This window comes from Doryrhamphus excisus, linkage group LG3 (genome assembly GCF_037039965.1).
Source record: "Doryrhamphus excisus strain RoL-2023G ecotype Guam linkage group LG3, RoL_Dexc_Guam_v1.1, whole genome shotgun sequence".
Lineage (NCBI taxonomy): Eukaryota > Metazoa > Chordata > Actinopteri > Syngnathiformes > Syngnathidae > Doryrhamphus > Doryrhamphus excisus.
This window is the reverse complement of record NC_136359.1, coordinates 2,178,969-2,194,418: the sequence shown is the minus strand read 5'-3', so window position 1 is coordinate 2,194,418 and position 15,450 is coordinate 2,178,969. Positions and strand designations below refer to the sequence as shown.

Genomic DNA, 15,450 nt, shown 5'->3' with positions numbered 1-15,450 from the left:
TGTTTCAAACACGTGTCGCCGCTGTAGCCATTGTGCACTCGGGCCTACGCTCGCCTGCACACGTGCACTTTTGCTCTGCCCACCAGCGTGCGAAGGACTACCACATGGAAAATACGTTCATACGATTCCATGTAGTACACATGGAAGAAGCGTGTTAGCACATGTTGTGCTAAAGATGCTAAATTGTAAACATTGTTGTCATATCTCTGCAGCCCATAATCCCCAGTTTTCCTTTTTGACATCGATTGCTATTACAGAATTCATCCATCATAGAATCCCCCTCTTTTGTAGGGGGTCCCTAAACCCCCAAAAGTAGTGGAATATAGCCATTATGTTATAATAATATAGCCAAGCGTGTTATTATCTGTGCCTTTCCTGTACCTCGGAGGTGTTTAATACATTAAAGGCTAATAAAGGCGGAAGGTTGAAAGCAAAGCGTTCCGCGTGGGCGTACGTTCTAAGCTGCCAGCTGCTGGAAGTTGATTAATTATGTCAACTTTTTTTTTCCAAGAAAAATGAATTGATCCTCATGAGCCAACACAAATCCTAAGTCCCACTTTATAAACCATGCAGACGTTTTAGGGATTGTTGTTTTATAGCTGAGTGACAAACATGACATTTGTTTACATGTCCAAAAATTTTTTTTAGCATTGCATTTTTTTTAAATAATAAATATAGTAAATTAAATAATAATTAATACCAATAATAATTAGCAATAAAATCTGAACCACAATCAAAAATAATGAATAATTATTTGTATTATAAAATTATTATTTAAATTATTTTGTCAAACAATTCATTACAAATCAACAAGTCCAGCATTGCATTTTTTAAAATAATAAATATAGTAAATTAAATAATAATTAATACCAATAATAATTAGTAATAAAATCTGAACACAATCAAAAATAATGAATAATAATTTGTATTATTAAATTATTATTATAAAAATTATTTTGTCACTTTTTTCTGCACTTTGGGACAATCATTGACCTTTATAATCACAGACTGACATTACTTATATTATTTTTTTATTACATAATTATTCAAACAATTCATTACAAATCAACAAGTCCAGAAGTGCTCCAAATATTTTTTTAGCATTGCATTTTTTTAAATAATAAATATAGTAAATTAAATAATAATTAATACCAATAATAATTAGTAATAAAATCTGAACCACAATCAAAAATAATGAGTAATTATTTGTATTCTAAAATTATTATTTAAATTATTTTGTCACTTTTTTCTGCACTTTTGGACCGGACTGCACTTTTGTACTTTACACTTCCGGTATTTCCAATGGGGAAATTATTCCCTGTCCCCGATTCCCTATTTATTCCTGATAAATAAATAAAAAAATAAAAAATAAAAAATAAATGAATAAATAAATATTGTCCCCAATTCCCTATTTATTCCTTATTTATAAATATATATAAAAATAAATAAATATAATATACAAATATTTATAAATTGACTATTTTAATTAGACTTTTTAGAGCATAGAAAACCTGTTTATGACTTACGTAAATACAGTTTTTAACATTATTAGAGCCCTCTACACATAAAATAACACCCCTATAGTTACTTGTACACTCCTACTACTCAATATAGTGGACATAATCTGCGAAAATAAGACATATAAGACATAATACAATGTGTGAATACCTTATTGTTTATACACAGATATGTAAATGTACGTACGAATACGATGAGGGACGTGAGTGACATATTTGGCAAGACATGATAGGAGATGAAAATGATAAACATCTGAAATAATGGCAAAGGATACAAAGGCATCTGGCAATGTTTGTCTTCTGTTGTTTCAAATTAAAGAAAATAAATATTTTATGATTACGGTCTATGGGGGTATTGATTGTTTGCCAGGAAATATTGTTGCAAAGACGTGTGTGTGTGTGTGTGTGTGTGTGTGTGTGTGTGCGGTTGGCTGAGCAGAGGGAGGGTCTCATCCAGGTGAGAAATAGAAGAAAAGCCACTGGAATCCGAGACGGGAAAAGTACCGTGGATGTCTGAAAGACAGATGATGATGATGAGGAGGATGAAATGACGGATAGAAGCGGAGAGCAATGAGGGAATGATGAAGACGAGAGTGGCGGTGGAGGAGCACGGAGGTGCGAGGAGATGAATATAAAGACGAGGGAAGGGTTCGCCACGGAAAAAAACAAGTCGGAAAGTTTGGGAAAGACTTTTTTATTAACAAAGTACGTGACGGTAAAAAAAGTGTCCAGTGGTATTCATCTAATTTGCATATTTAGGAATTTTTACCAAAATTCCGATTTGGATGTCGAGGAACCAGATTTGACCATGTCGCCCAGGCATCCGTCCTTGACTGCCACCCAACACACAATGCACCGGACCCTTATGCTTGCCCCCCGTCAAGTGTGTAATTATGCTATAATTTTTGTATTCTGTGACCCTTGAATGATAATGGTGATTAGATGATGACAATTTGGGAAAAAAAAAATATATATATACAAAAAATTCCAGTCTATTTATAAAGCGCCAACGTATTTTTAAATTGTTTTTTCATTACATACATAAACAAGAAAAATACTATTAGTAATGTTTTTTGTTTGATTTTTTTGTGCGTAATAATGCTATAATTTTTGCATTCCGTGACCCTTGAATGATAATGGTGATTAGATGATGACAATTTGGAAAAAAATATATATACAAAAAATTCCAGTCTATTTATAAAACGCCAACGTATTTTTAAATTGTTTTTTCATTACATACATAAACAAGAAAAATACTATTAGTAATGTTTTTTGGTTGATTTTTTTGTGTGTAATAATGCTATAATTTTTGCATTCCGTGACCCTTGAATGATAATGGTGATAAGATGATGACAATTTGGAAAAAAATATATATACAAAAAATTCCAGTCTATTTATAAAACTCCAACATATTTTTAAATATTTTTTTTCATTACACACATACAAAAGAAAAATACTATTAGTTATGTTTTTGGTTGATTTTTTTGTGTGTGTAATTATGCTATAATATTTTGTATTCCGTGACCCTTGAATGATAATGGTGATTAGATGATGACAATTTGGAAAAAAATATATATACAAAAAATTCCAGTCTATTTATAAAACTCCAACATATTTTTAACTTCTACTGAGACTGCTGCCCCCGTGACCCGGACCCGGATAAGCAGAGGAATGGGTGGATGCTGCGTGAATTTGTGTCATTTTCCAATGTTGGGATTAATTCTCCCGTTATTTATTCCCCGTGTGCAGGGTGTGGTTCCAGTCAGGCATCAGCTTCCTGGCGGTGAAGCCCAGCGACTTGGTAGCGTGGGAGATCAAACAAGAAATGGCGCCCGGCGGCGGCTCGTTGGCGGTGGTGTGCCAGAGGAAGTCCTCCTCCACGGCTGACAGGTAGGACGGATCAAGACTCATATTCTGTGCTATTTTCCCGGGAAATATCGGTTCAAAAATGCCTCTGGTCGCCTCAGGGGGCGCTAGAACACACTTCTCCATCCACCTGATGAAACGTTAATCTGACACTTTAAGGGTGAGGGTTCGAATTCAGGGGGCAGGGGACTTACGGGGAACACTGGACGTTAATCCGTTTCCTCATGGTTTTGAAAACAGGAATCCTCGTCTAGACCAGGGGTCTCATACTCAATTTACCCGGGGGCCCTGGAGCTCGGGTCTGGGTGAGGCTGGGCCGCAGCTGGTTAAAAAAAACAAACAAAAAAACGCATTTATTTAAATTTTAAAAAATAACGCATTTATTTAAAAAAACAAAAAAAAGCATTAAAAAAATAAACAAAAACAATGCATTTATTTAAAAAAAAAGGCATTTATGGAAAAAAAATGCATTTATAAAAAAATAAACAAAAAAACGCATTTATTGAAAAAAGCATTTATTAAAAAAACAAAAACGCATTTATTTAAAAAAATTAACAAAAACAATGCATTTGTTTTAAAAAATAAATAAAAAAAACAAATTTATGGAAAACAATGCATTTATTAAAAAAAACAACAAAAAAGCATTACAAAAATAAACAAAAACAATGCATTTATTTAAAAAAATAAACCAAAAAAAACATTTATGGAAAAAAAAACGCATTTTTAAAAAAAAACAAAAAACACATTTATTTGTGTGGGTTCACGCTCGCTAGCTTAGCATCATTCCATCGTTGTGTGAGGTGACCTCGGCCATGGGATGGACACAATTTTTCTTAATTTTTATTTACTACACAAAATAAGATGAAAAAAAAATAATAAAAATAAAGAAGATAATAGAATAAATAATAAAAGAAATAAAATAATAAAGAAAATAATAGAATAAATAATAAAAGAAATAAAATAATAAAGAAAATAATATAATTAGAATAATTCAAATAAACAGTATTAACAGTTAACATTAATGAAACTTTATCCTTTTACCCAATTAGCGACCTAGCATCGTTACATCTGGGAGCAACGTCGTAACTTGCAAAATCACGTCAATCGCGTCCGGTGTGCATTTGTGGGTACATGATACCATACAGCATCAGAAACAAATTTGGCCCGCGGGCCGCCAGTTTGAGACCGCTGGTCTAGAGCCTTTTACTGGTGCGGTCGCTACCTTCTGAATTATTCTGAGAGCTGAATATGAGGACGTAGGAGTGAGGCTGACACACACATACACACACACACATACACACACACACACGTAGAGACAATAAAGGCGACATCAGAGGCTTGCTGGTGTGGGCTGGCTAATTAAAAGGGAGCTGATGGGTATTAATCTCTAATGAGATATATTACGCTTGGGCTTTTTCTTTTCTTTTTTACATTCTTATGAATGAGCGTGGGAACGATTAGCGGCGCTGACAATTAATCACGCGCATTGATTCCTGCTCGGGAGGGATCCTCTGATACCACCATACCGCAATCCGACACCATGTAATGTTGGTACGTAACGTAGGGCGCCGGCTAAGTTGATACGCTAATTAGAGCCAATGCGTAGGATCTGCTGCCTTTGTGTGTGTGTGTGTGTGTGCGTGTGTGTGTGTAGGTGTGCATGAAATGAGGAAAGTGGGTGTTTTTGCATTTATATTTATGCAGCCTGACAGGAACGTGGGAGCTGGAATGGAAGCGACACATGATGACTGTCATTACATGGGAACACCTCTATTGATTTCATTTCTATATATTTCACCTTTTTTAGGCCAGCCCACTGGGGTCCATTCCACTGATGAATTACCATTATAATACAATATAATATAATATAATACACAATACCATCACACTACCTCCACCATATTTTACTGTTGGGATGGCTTTCTTTCCTGAAAAGTGGCTTTACTTTTACGCCAGATTATCCAAAAAGTTCAGCTTTTGTTCATCACAGCAAGACTTCCAGGTCCTGAAGAAGCAAAACAGCCCCAGACCTTCACACTACCTCCACCATATTTTACTGTTGGGATGGCTTTCTTGCCTGAATTTTTTTTTTATTTTGATATTATATAATATTATTGATAATTGATTTTATTATATATTATATTATATATATATATAATATATATTAATCATATAATTATTGATAATATAATATAATATAATATAATATAATAATATTTATGTATAGAATTTGTCATCACAGGCCAGTAGTTTGAATGTGAATTGCGTCTCAGGGAAATGGAGTGCACTACTTGCTCCCGTCCAGCAGAGGCGCTGTTTACTCAGCTGTTAGCCACATGCTCCAAAATAGAAGAAGAAAATATAGCTATTTAACTGGTACTGAAAAATAAGCCATTCAAATATTTAGTGAAAAAAAATCCCAATATTATAATATTTTATTATATTCATAATTATAAAAATATATTTTTTATAATATATAATATATATTTTTTTATTCATGGTTGACTATAAGCTGTTTTTTTAATTTTATTGTAATCATGATTATTATCATTTTATATATCATAATGTTATAAACATTTATTTTGTGTTTTCATGTTTGAATATAAGCATTTTTTTAATTTTATTTTTGTATTTGTATCATGATTATCATAATAGTATAAAAATATTTTTAAATAATTTATCATTAATTTATTTTTGATGGTTGATTTTTTTTTCTTATATTATAAATTATAGAATTGTAGTAAATAAAAATATATAATATACATAATACATTTTATCACAATACATTATATGATGGATTATGATCAAATTCAATTTCTCATAATATTATTAAAAAGACTATTTTTAATGAATTTATTTAATTTATCATAATATTATAAAAAAATACAATTTTTAATGAATTTATTGTATTCAGGCTTGATCACATTTAAATTTAAGCTAATTAGTAATTTTCATGCATTTATATTTCATGAAAAAGTACGTCAAATTCCAACATTTTCAAGCTCCCATCTCAGACTTTGTGAACTCTCTTACCTTTTGTGACTCAAGCCACAGTTTGACGGGTCCTAATGGGACCCTGATGTCCCGGCCAAGACTTCTGGGAGCATCATTCAACTTCCTGTCATTGCAGCTGACGTCCATCAGCTGGTCTCTGCCTCAATCACAATCAAAAGTCACCCTAAAAACTGCTTACTGTGGAGTAAATACTTCAACAGGACTTGTTTTTATGTATCATTTCAGTGATACATCCACGGAACGTCTTCTTTTTATGAACCTTAGCGACTTAGCAAAGACCAGGGGTCTCAAACTTGGGTTAGGGTTAGGCTGGACCGCATCCGATTTACAAAAACAAACAAACAAAAAAATGCATTTATTAAAAAAATAAATAACGCATTTATTAAAACAACAAATTTTTTAAAAAATAAACAAAAACAACGCATTTATTAAAAAATAAACTAAAAAAACGCATTTATGGAAAAAAAATGCATTTATTAAAAAAACTTATTCATTTAAAAAATAAACAAAAACAAAGCATTTATTAAAAAATAAACCAAAAAATGCATTTATGGAAAAAAAACGCATTTATTAAAACAAACGCATTCATTTAAAAAATAAACAGAAACAACGCATTTATAAAAAAAACAAAAAAAAACATTTATGGAAAAAAACGCATTTATTAAAAAAAGCATTTATTAAAAAAAGCATTTATTTAAAAAAATAAACAAAAACAACACATTTATTTAAAAAAATAAACAAAAACAACGCATTTATTAAAAAAAATGCATTTATGGAAAAAATGCATTTATTAAATAAACAACAAAAAAGCATTTAAAAAATAAACAAAAATAACGCATTTATTTAAAAAAATAAACAAAAAAACCCATTTATGGAAAAATAACTCATTTGTGGAAAAAACGCATTTATTATAAAAACAAAAAAACACATTTATTAAAAAAATAAACAAAAATGCATTTATTTAAAAAAAAAACAAATTTATTTTAAAAAATAAACAAAAACAACGCATTTATTTAAAAAATAAACCAAAAAAATGCATTTATGGAAAAAAAACGCATTTATTAAAACAAACGCATTCATTTAAAAAATAAACAGAAACAAGGCATTTATAAAAAAAACAAAAAAAAACATTTATGGAAAAAAAACGCATTTATGGAAAAAACGCATTTATTAAAAAAAAGCATTTATTAAAAAAAGCATTTATTTAAAAAAATAAACAAAAACAACACATTTATTTAAAAAATAAACAAAAACAACGCATTTATTAAAAAAACGCATTTATGGAAAAAACGCATTTATTAAATAAACAACAAAAAAGCATTTAAAAAATAAACAAAAATAACGCATTTATTTAAAAAAATACACAAAAAAACCCATTTATGGAAAAATAACTCATTTGTGGAAAAAACGCATTTATTATAAAAACAAAAAACACATTTATTAAAAAAATAAACAAAAACGCCTTTATTAAAAAAATAAACAAAAATGCATTTATTAAAAAAAACAAATTTATTTAAAAAAATAAACAAAAACAACGCATTTATAAAAAAAACGCATTCATGGAAAAAACGCATGTATAAAATAAACAACAAAAAAGCATTTAAAAAATAAACAAAAATAACGCATTTATTTAAAAAAATAAACAAAAAAACCCATTTATGGAAAAATAACTCATTTGTGGAAAAAACGCATTTATTATAAAAACAAAAAAACACATTTATTAAAAAAATAAACAAAAACGCCTTTATTAAAAAAATAAACAAAAATGCATTTATTAAAAAAAAACAAATTTATTTTAAAAAATAAACAAAAACAACGCATTTATAAAAAAAACGCATTCATGGAAAAAACGCATGTATAAAATAAACAACAAAAAAGCATTTAAAAAATAAACAAAAATAACGCATTTATTTAAAAAAATAAACAAAAAAACCCATTTATGGAAAAAATGCATTTATTATAAAAACAAAAAAACACATTTATTAAAAAAAATAAACAAAAACAACGCCTTAATAAAAAAATAAACAAAAAACGCATTTATTTAAATAAAAAACTCTCGAATGCTTTTGCTTCTGCTAACCCTACACTTTTTCAGTGCTTTGGTTTCGGTTTTCCACAAGAAAAACTCTGATAAAACATTCCACTGTTCTCAAATATCTTAATCTTAAAAAAAACTGCTTACTCTGGAGTAAATACTTCAACAGGACTTGTTTTTATGTATCATTTCAGTGATACATCCACGGAACGTCTTCTTTTTATGAACCCTTAGCGACTTAGCAACGACTAGCAACTACTAGCATTACTGCTACCCACAGGACCGGAGTGGAACTGCAGCTATGTAGCTCAGCTAGCTAGCGACCTGCCCAACGGCTGTCATTCAGACACAATAATGAACATATGCTTACATTAATACTGTAATATTCATGTAAGTACTTGGGTACTTGGGTTCACGTTTGCTAGCTTAGCATCATTCCGTCGTTGTGTGCAGTGACCTCGGCCACCTGAGCACACTCCATCACACACACACACACACACACACGGGATGAAGTAATTACACAAACACACAGTGTACTTTGTAGGCCACGCTTTAAATAACCCTGCCTTGTTCCCCTCGCGCTAATGCCCATTCCTCACTACCTCACCCCGACGTCTCCTCGCCCTGTTAAACACCCGCGGGAGCTAGCGTAGCGGCATGTGTGGCTAATTAAGGCGACCTACGTGGACCCGCCATGTTCCAGTCGCCATCCTCGGGAGATGTCCCACATAGCACCACGCGCTAGCGCTAACTCCCCGTCCCCAGTGGCGAACAAGGTGTAAAGACGAGATACGCCGCACAAGCGCTCTCGCTTTGCTGTCCTCGTTTTTTTTTTTTTTTTTTTTTTTGTCGTGTTGTCGCCACTCTTGGCTAAAGAGGTCCCATGGCTGCTCTTTAATTGATTCTTTTCATCACGTTAATCAAAAAGTGAAGTTCGCGGTGTCCTTGACGGGAGAGTTTAAACAAAACAGCGAGAAAAGTATTGAGGGTCACCCGGGACGGGGCGTAAAAAACTGGTCCGAAAGGGAACAGGATGGTAAAACAGCAGAAAAGAGACTGGTTACTTTGAGTCAGCAGGGTTCAAAGTGCGGCCCATTTTCGGACAATTTGGAAAAAAATATATATATACAAAAAATTCCAGCCTATTTCTATAACTCCAAAATATTTTTAAATTGTTTTTTCATTACACACATAAACAAGAAAAATACTATTAGTAATGATTTTTGGTTGATTTTGTGTGTGTAATTATGCTATAATTTTTGCATTCCGTGACCCTTGAATGATAATGGTGATTAGATGATGACAATTTGGGAAAAAAATATATATATATACAAAAAATTCCAGTCTATTTATAAAACGCCAACGTATTTTTCAATTGTTTTTTCATTACATACATAAACAAGAAAAATACTATTAGTAATGTTTTTTGGTTGATTTTTTTGTGTGTAATAATGCTATAATTTTTGCATTCCGTGACCCTTGAATGATAATGGTGATTAGATGATGACAGTTTGGAAAAAAATATATATACAAAAAATTCCAGTCTATTTATAAAACTCCAACATATTTTAAATAGTTTTTTTCATTACACACATACAAAAGAAAAATACTATTAGTTATGTTTTTGGTTGATTTTTTTGTGTGTGTAATTATGCTATAATATTTTGTATTCCGTGACTCTTGAATGATAATGGTGATTAGAAAAAACATTTTAAAAAATTGTCATTGCATTTACAAAACTATATTTTTGAAAAAAAAATTATATTGGTAATGTTTTTGTTCATTTTTTTTATATTCACTATAATATTTTCTATACACTATATATAGCCTTGATGATGATAATTTGAAAAGAAAAGTTTCTTATTACAAAAAAAATTCCACTGCATTTATAAAACTATACTGTATTTTTAAAAATATTTTTCAGTAATAAAAAAAAATAGAAAATCGTATTTCTTGTACATTTTTAATATATGCTATAATGTTTTGACCTGAATATATGACAACCCCCCTTTTTTAGGAAGCATTTTTGTAATTTGAAGAAGAAAAATATTTTCGTATTTAAAAAATTCAACTGCATTTATAAGACTACATACTATTTTTAATAGTTTTTTCCCCTTATTTATTTTGCCAGGAAAAAATAACATGCACATTTATATGCAGTATAATGTTTTGCAGATACCATACAGTCTCTCCAATAATAGTCACACAAAGTACAACAAAGTCAACAAAGGAGAAGTCGTTTGGCTAAAATGATTTTCCAGACTGTTTCTTGTGTACGTTGGGAATAATGGTATATTTTCATACAATATATATATGATTTTTTAATGAATATATATCATTTTTCGAGGCATTACACTAAAAATGTGCTTCCTGTTGGACTTAAAAGATGGCTGTCAGGAAAATGTGACGCTTAAATGGTCTTAGTGACAAGAACACCTGTCCTCATATCTCATTCTTCTCTCGTCTTCTCATCACTGCCTCCATCTCCTTACCCTCTTCCTTTTTTTCTATACCTCATTTCTTGCTGTTTATACGTGACCCCCCCTCCCCCACCTCCTCCTTCTTCTCCTTCTTCTCCTTCTTCTCATTATCTAGTTCCATCTCTGCTTCACTTTCCTAACAAGACGCTTCCTGTCTCTCTGGCAGCTGTTGATTACCTAATTACCTTGTGCATGCACACACACACACACAAACACACACACAAACACACACACACACACACACACACACACACAAACACACACAGAAAGATGGCTAATGCTATTGATGCTTATACCGAAATGTCCCAACATGCTTTGCAATTGGTGCCGGCATCAACAACTGTGGCTGTAGGCAACCTCCGTATGTAGTTTTGTTTCCCGAACTCCACCAGATGGCGGTACCTGCGTCTCAGTTATCTCGATACTAATTGTCTCTTGCCTAACATCAAGCGTGGTGGTGGTAGTGTGCACGAGTGCTGCCGGCACTTGACAGTTGCAATTCATTTTTGGGAGAGGTGAATTTCAACACATGCTGTGACATTGTGAAGCAGAGCACGATTCGGGGAATTTCATGGGGATGCACGAGTGCTGCCAGCATGAGGGGTGGGGGGGGGGGGGGCTTTTATTGAGAGGAAAGATGAATTTCAACACATCCTGTGAGATTATGAAGCGAAACGTCACCCCGTTTCCTGTTTCTTTTATCATAATTTTATTATTTTATTATTTTATTATTTTATTATTTTATTATTTTATTATTTTATTATTTTATTATTTTATTATTTTATTATTTTATTATTTTATTATTTTATTATTTTATTATTTTATTGTTTTTTTTATTATAATCATGATTATTATCATTTTACATATCATAATGTTATAAACATTTCTTTTGTATTTGTATTTTTTTTATTTTGTATTAATCATGATTATTAGAATATTTTTAAAATAGTTTTTATAATTTATCATTAATTTATGAATTATTTACGTTTTTTTAATGTACTTATTTTTTATTTATGGTTGATTGTAAGCTGTTTTTATTTTTATTTATTCATCTATTTATTATTATTATTATTATTTTTTATTTTATTATAATCATGATTATGATCATTTTATATATTATAATGTTATAAACATTTATTTTGTATTTGTATTTTTAAAAAATATTTTAATTTTGTATTAATCATGACTATCATAATATTTTAAAAATAGTTTTTATAATTTATCATTAATTTTTGAATGATTAATGTTTTTTCTTATATTATAAATTATAAGATTATAGTTTATAATAATATATATCATTATATTATATTATATTATATTATATTATATTATATTATATTATATTATATTATATTATATTATATTATATTATATTATATTATATTATATTATATTATATTATATTATATTATATATTAAAATTAAATTTCTTATAATATTATTAATATAATAATATTTTTATTAAAAAAGACAAGTTTGAATGAATTCAACGACCTTTAAGTGAGATAATTGTGTCTTCTCTACAATGGAGCGTACGTAGTAAGAGGCTGCACGAGTGCTGCCGTCACTGAAAAGATGACTTCCGTCATATAAACAACAACAACGCCTCCCAGCAGACAATGCGGGTCACCAGTGAACCGCGATGACTGATGTGGCCCATTTTAGCCTTTTTGCACCGCTATCGACTTCGGTCCCGGCGCCGTGATTAACGGCGTGATTAGCGTGCCAGGACACCCATTAGCTCGGACACGTGCGGAGGCGTCGCCGCCCTGCTTTTGCGTCTAAACGCAGGTGGTGCTCGTGTTCTCGCTTTGACGCCAAAGCCCCCGAGACTAATTATCAGTCAGGTGTGTCATCTCGCGTTGATTCGGGCCAACGAGGCGCTAACAAGCGCTTCCTCTTTGTTTCTATTTGTCATTTTTTTCTGTGTTTTCTTTTGTTTTGCCATCTGTCTGTCGTTTCACTTATGTCCCGCCCCCTTCCTGCCCGCTGGTACGACTCTAGCCGTAAAAAAAGTGCAAGGCAACATCGTGGAGGACGAGGCGCCGCCATGCATGGCGATCAGATGGGAACAGAGGCGCTGTTTTGTTTGGGTTGACAGCGGAGCGCCGAGGGCCCACGTCTGGGCAAACAAAGAGGTGCGCCGACTGTGACCCCTCCCGTGCGAGATGAACAAGCGCGAGTACGAGTCCGACGTAAACAAACACAGCTCGCTGAAGCGGCATGGTTAGATATTTATCAGAAAAAAAAAATCAAAACATTTCTGACGCCGACCTTTGGAGGGTTGTTGCTAAGCAACCATCTGTCAATCGCTCATGGGGATATAGTATCATGTCAATTCTACATTTTATATTTATTGTATTTGTATTTATTAATTACCATTATATTATTACTTCTTCACTGTGGAAGTGCTGTTTTCTGCCGGATTATCCCATAATAATATATCATTCATATTTGTAATATTGTATCATTTTATTTATTTATTTATAATATTTATATGTCTTATTTTCTCTTATTACATGTACTATATTGAGTGTAAAAGAGAATATAAGGGTGTTAGTTTGTATCTTGATGGCTCTTATAATGTCAAAAACTGTATTTAGCTGGTCATAAACAGTTTTTGTTATGTCTTATATGTCTTATTTTCTCTTATTCTGTAAAAAAAATTCTATTTAGCTGGTCATAAATAGTTTTTGTTATGTCTTATATGTCTTAATTTCTCTTATTGTGTAAAAAACAGTATTTAGCTGGTCAAACAGTTTTTGTTATGTCTTATATGTCTTATTTTGTTCATATATATCTACTATATTGGGTAATAGGAGTGTAAAAGGGAATATAAGGGTGTTATTTCGTATGTAGATTGCTCTAATAATGTCAAAAACTGTATTTAGCTGGTCATAAATAGTTTTTGTTATGTCTTATATGTCTTCATTTCTCTTATTCTGTTAAAAACTGTATTTAGCTGGTCATAAACAGTTTTTGTTATGTCTTATATATCTTATTTTCTTTTATTCTGTTAAAAACTGTATTTAGCTGGTCATAAACAGTTTTTGTTATGTCTTATATGTCTTATTTTCTCTTATTACGTGTACTATATTCGGTAATAGGAGTGTAAAAGAGAATATAAGGGTGTTATTTTGTATCTTGATGGCTCTTATAATGTCAAAAACTGTATTTAGCTGGTCATAAACAGTTTTTGTTATGTCTTATATGTCTTATTTTCTCTTATTCTGTAAAAAAAATCTATATAGCTGGTCATAAATAGTTTTTGTTATGTCTTATATGTCTTATTTTCTTTTATTCTGTTAAAAACTGTATTTAGCTGGTCATAAACAGTTTTTGTTATGTCTTATATGTCTTATTTTCTTTTATTATGTGTACTATATTGGGTAATAGGAGTGTAAAAGGGAATATAAGGGTGTTATTTCGTATGTAGATTGCTCTAATAATGTCAAAAACTGTATTTAGGTGGTCATAAATAGTTTTTGTTATGTCTTATATGTCTTAATTTCTCTTATTCTGTTAAAAACTGTATTTAGCTGGTCATAAATAGTTTTTGTTATGTCTTATATGTCTTAATTTCTCTTATTCTGTTAAAAACTGTATTTAGCTGGTCATAAACAGTTTTTGTTATGTCTTATATGTCTTATTTTCTGTCATTATGTCTACTATATTGGGTAATATGAGTGTAATGTGGAATATAGGGGTGTTATATCACATCCAGATGGCTCTAATAATGTTTTTTTTACAAAAGTTTTCAGTTGGGACTCTCAGTCCGTTTACGTGGTCCCGGGTCTACTTCATAGTCCGTCCTAAAGGTGTTCTTCTACACCAAACTCTTCCAGATTTACACCCAGTTTTGGTGTCGGAGTCCGTGAAGACGCAACCAGATGTGGAAGCGTCTGAACAAACGAGGTCAGCGGTGGTTAAGCGAATCTCTTCCATGTCACAACACACATGTATGTGCAAGCGGCGGCACGCCACACATGCGCTTGGCGTGCGCAGCGAGCTGGTGCACAGATGTGCGGGCGTACGTGATGATGATGATGATGCACGCCACCGAGACGCACGAGCGGGTGGGACGGAAACAAGCAAATTTCTCTGCTCTATCAAGACTATTTTATAAGGGGGGGGGGATTTAAAGCAAAGTGATGTCCCCTCAGATGACTTTGTATGCGAGGGTCCATTAAAATGTATGACTGCCGCTCGCTGGCGGCAAGCCAGAGCGGGGCCAAAAAAACGAGGCCCCCGAGGCTCAACATTGCTTACGCTCTGATTAGCAAATTAGCATGTCCCAACAAACGGTCAGGGGCATTAGCATGGCGGCTAACAGAGAGGGCATCGAGCGGGGGGTGTGAGGGTGGGGGCGCACTTGGCGACATTTTGTGCTGGTTCATCGTTAATCAATCTGATGCTAAACAGCGCTAAGTGGCTGATAATGTGCTTTTAGGGGCCGACGCGCCGCCGGGTCAGACAGGAAATGAGAGGGACAAGGTGAGCGGCGAGGACGGCGTGCCACGCCATCAGGGGTCACCTC

General features: G+C 32.2%; 1 protein-coding gene across 2 annotated transcripts in view; it reads left to right on the top strand.

The window, feature by feature from the left end:
* Nucleotides 1-15,450, top strand: part of LOC131127660 (transmembrane protein 132D) — a 171,986-nt gene that overhangs the window by 93,933 nt on the left and 62,603 nt on the right. For both annotated transcript variants that reach the window (XM_058069759.2, XM_058069760.2), the window contains one exon: nucleotides 3,267-3,407. In XM_058069759.2, coding sequence (XP_057925742.2) covers nucleotides 3,267-3,407 — 141 coding nt within the window. The remainder of the gene's footprint in view (nucleotides 1-3,266; nucleotides 3,408-15,450) is intronic.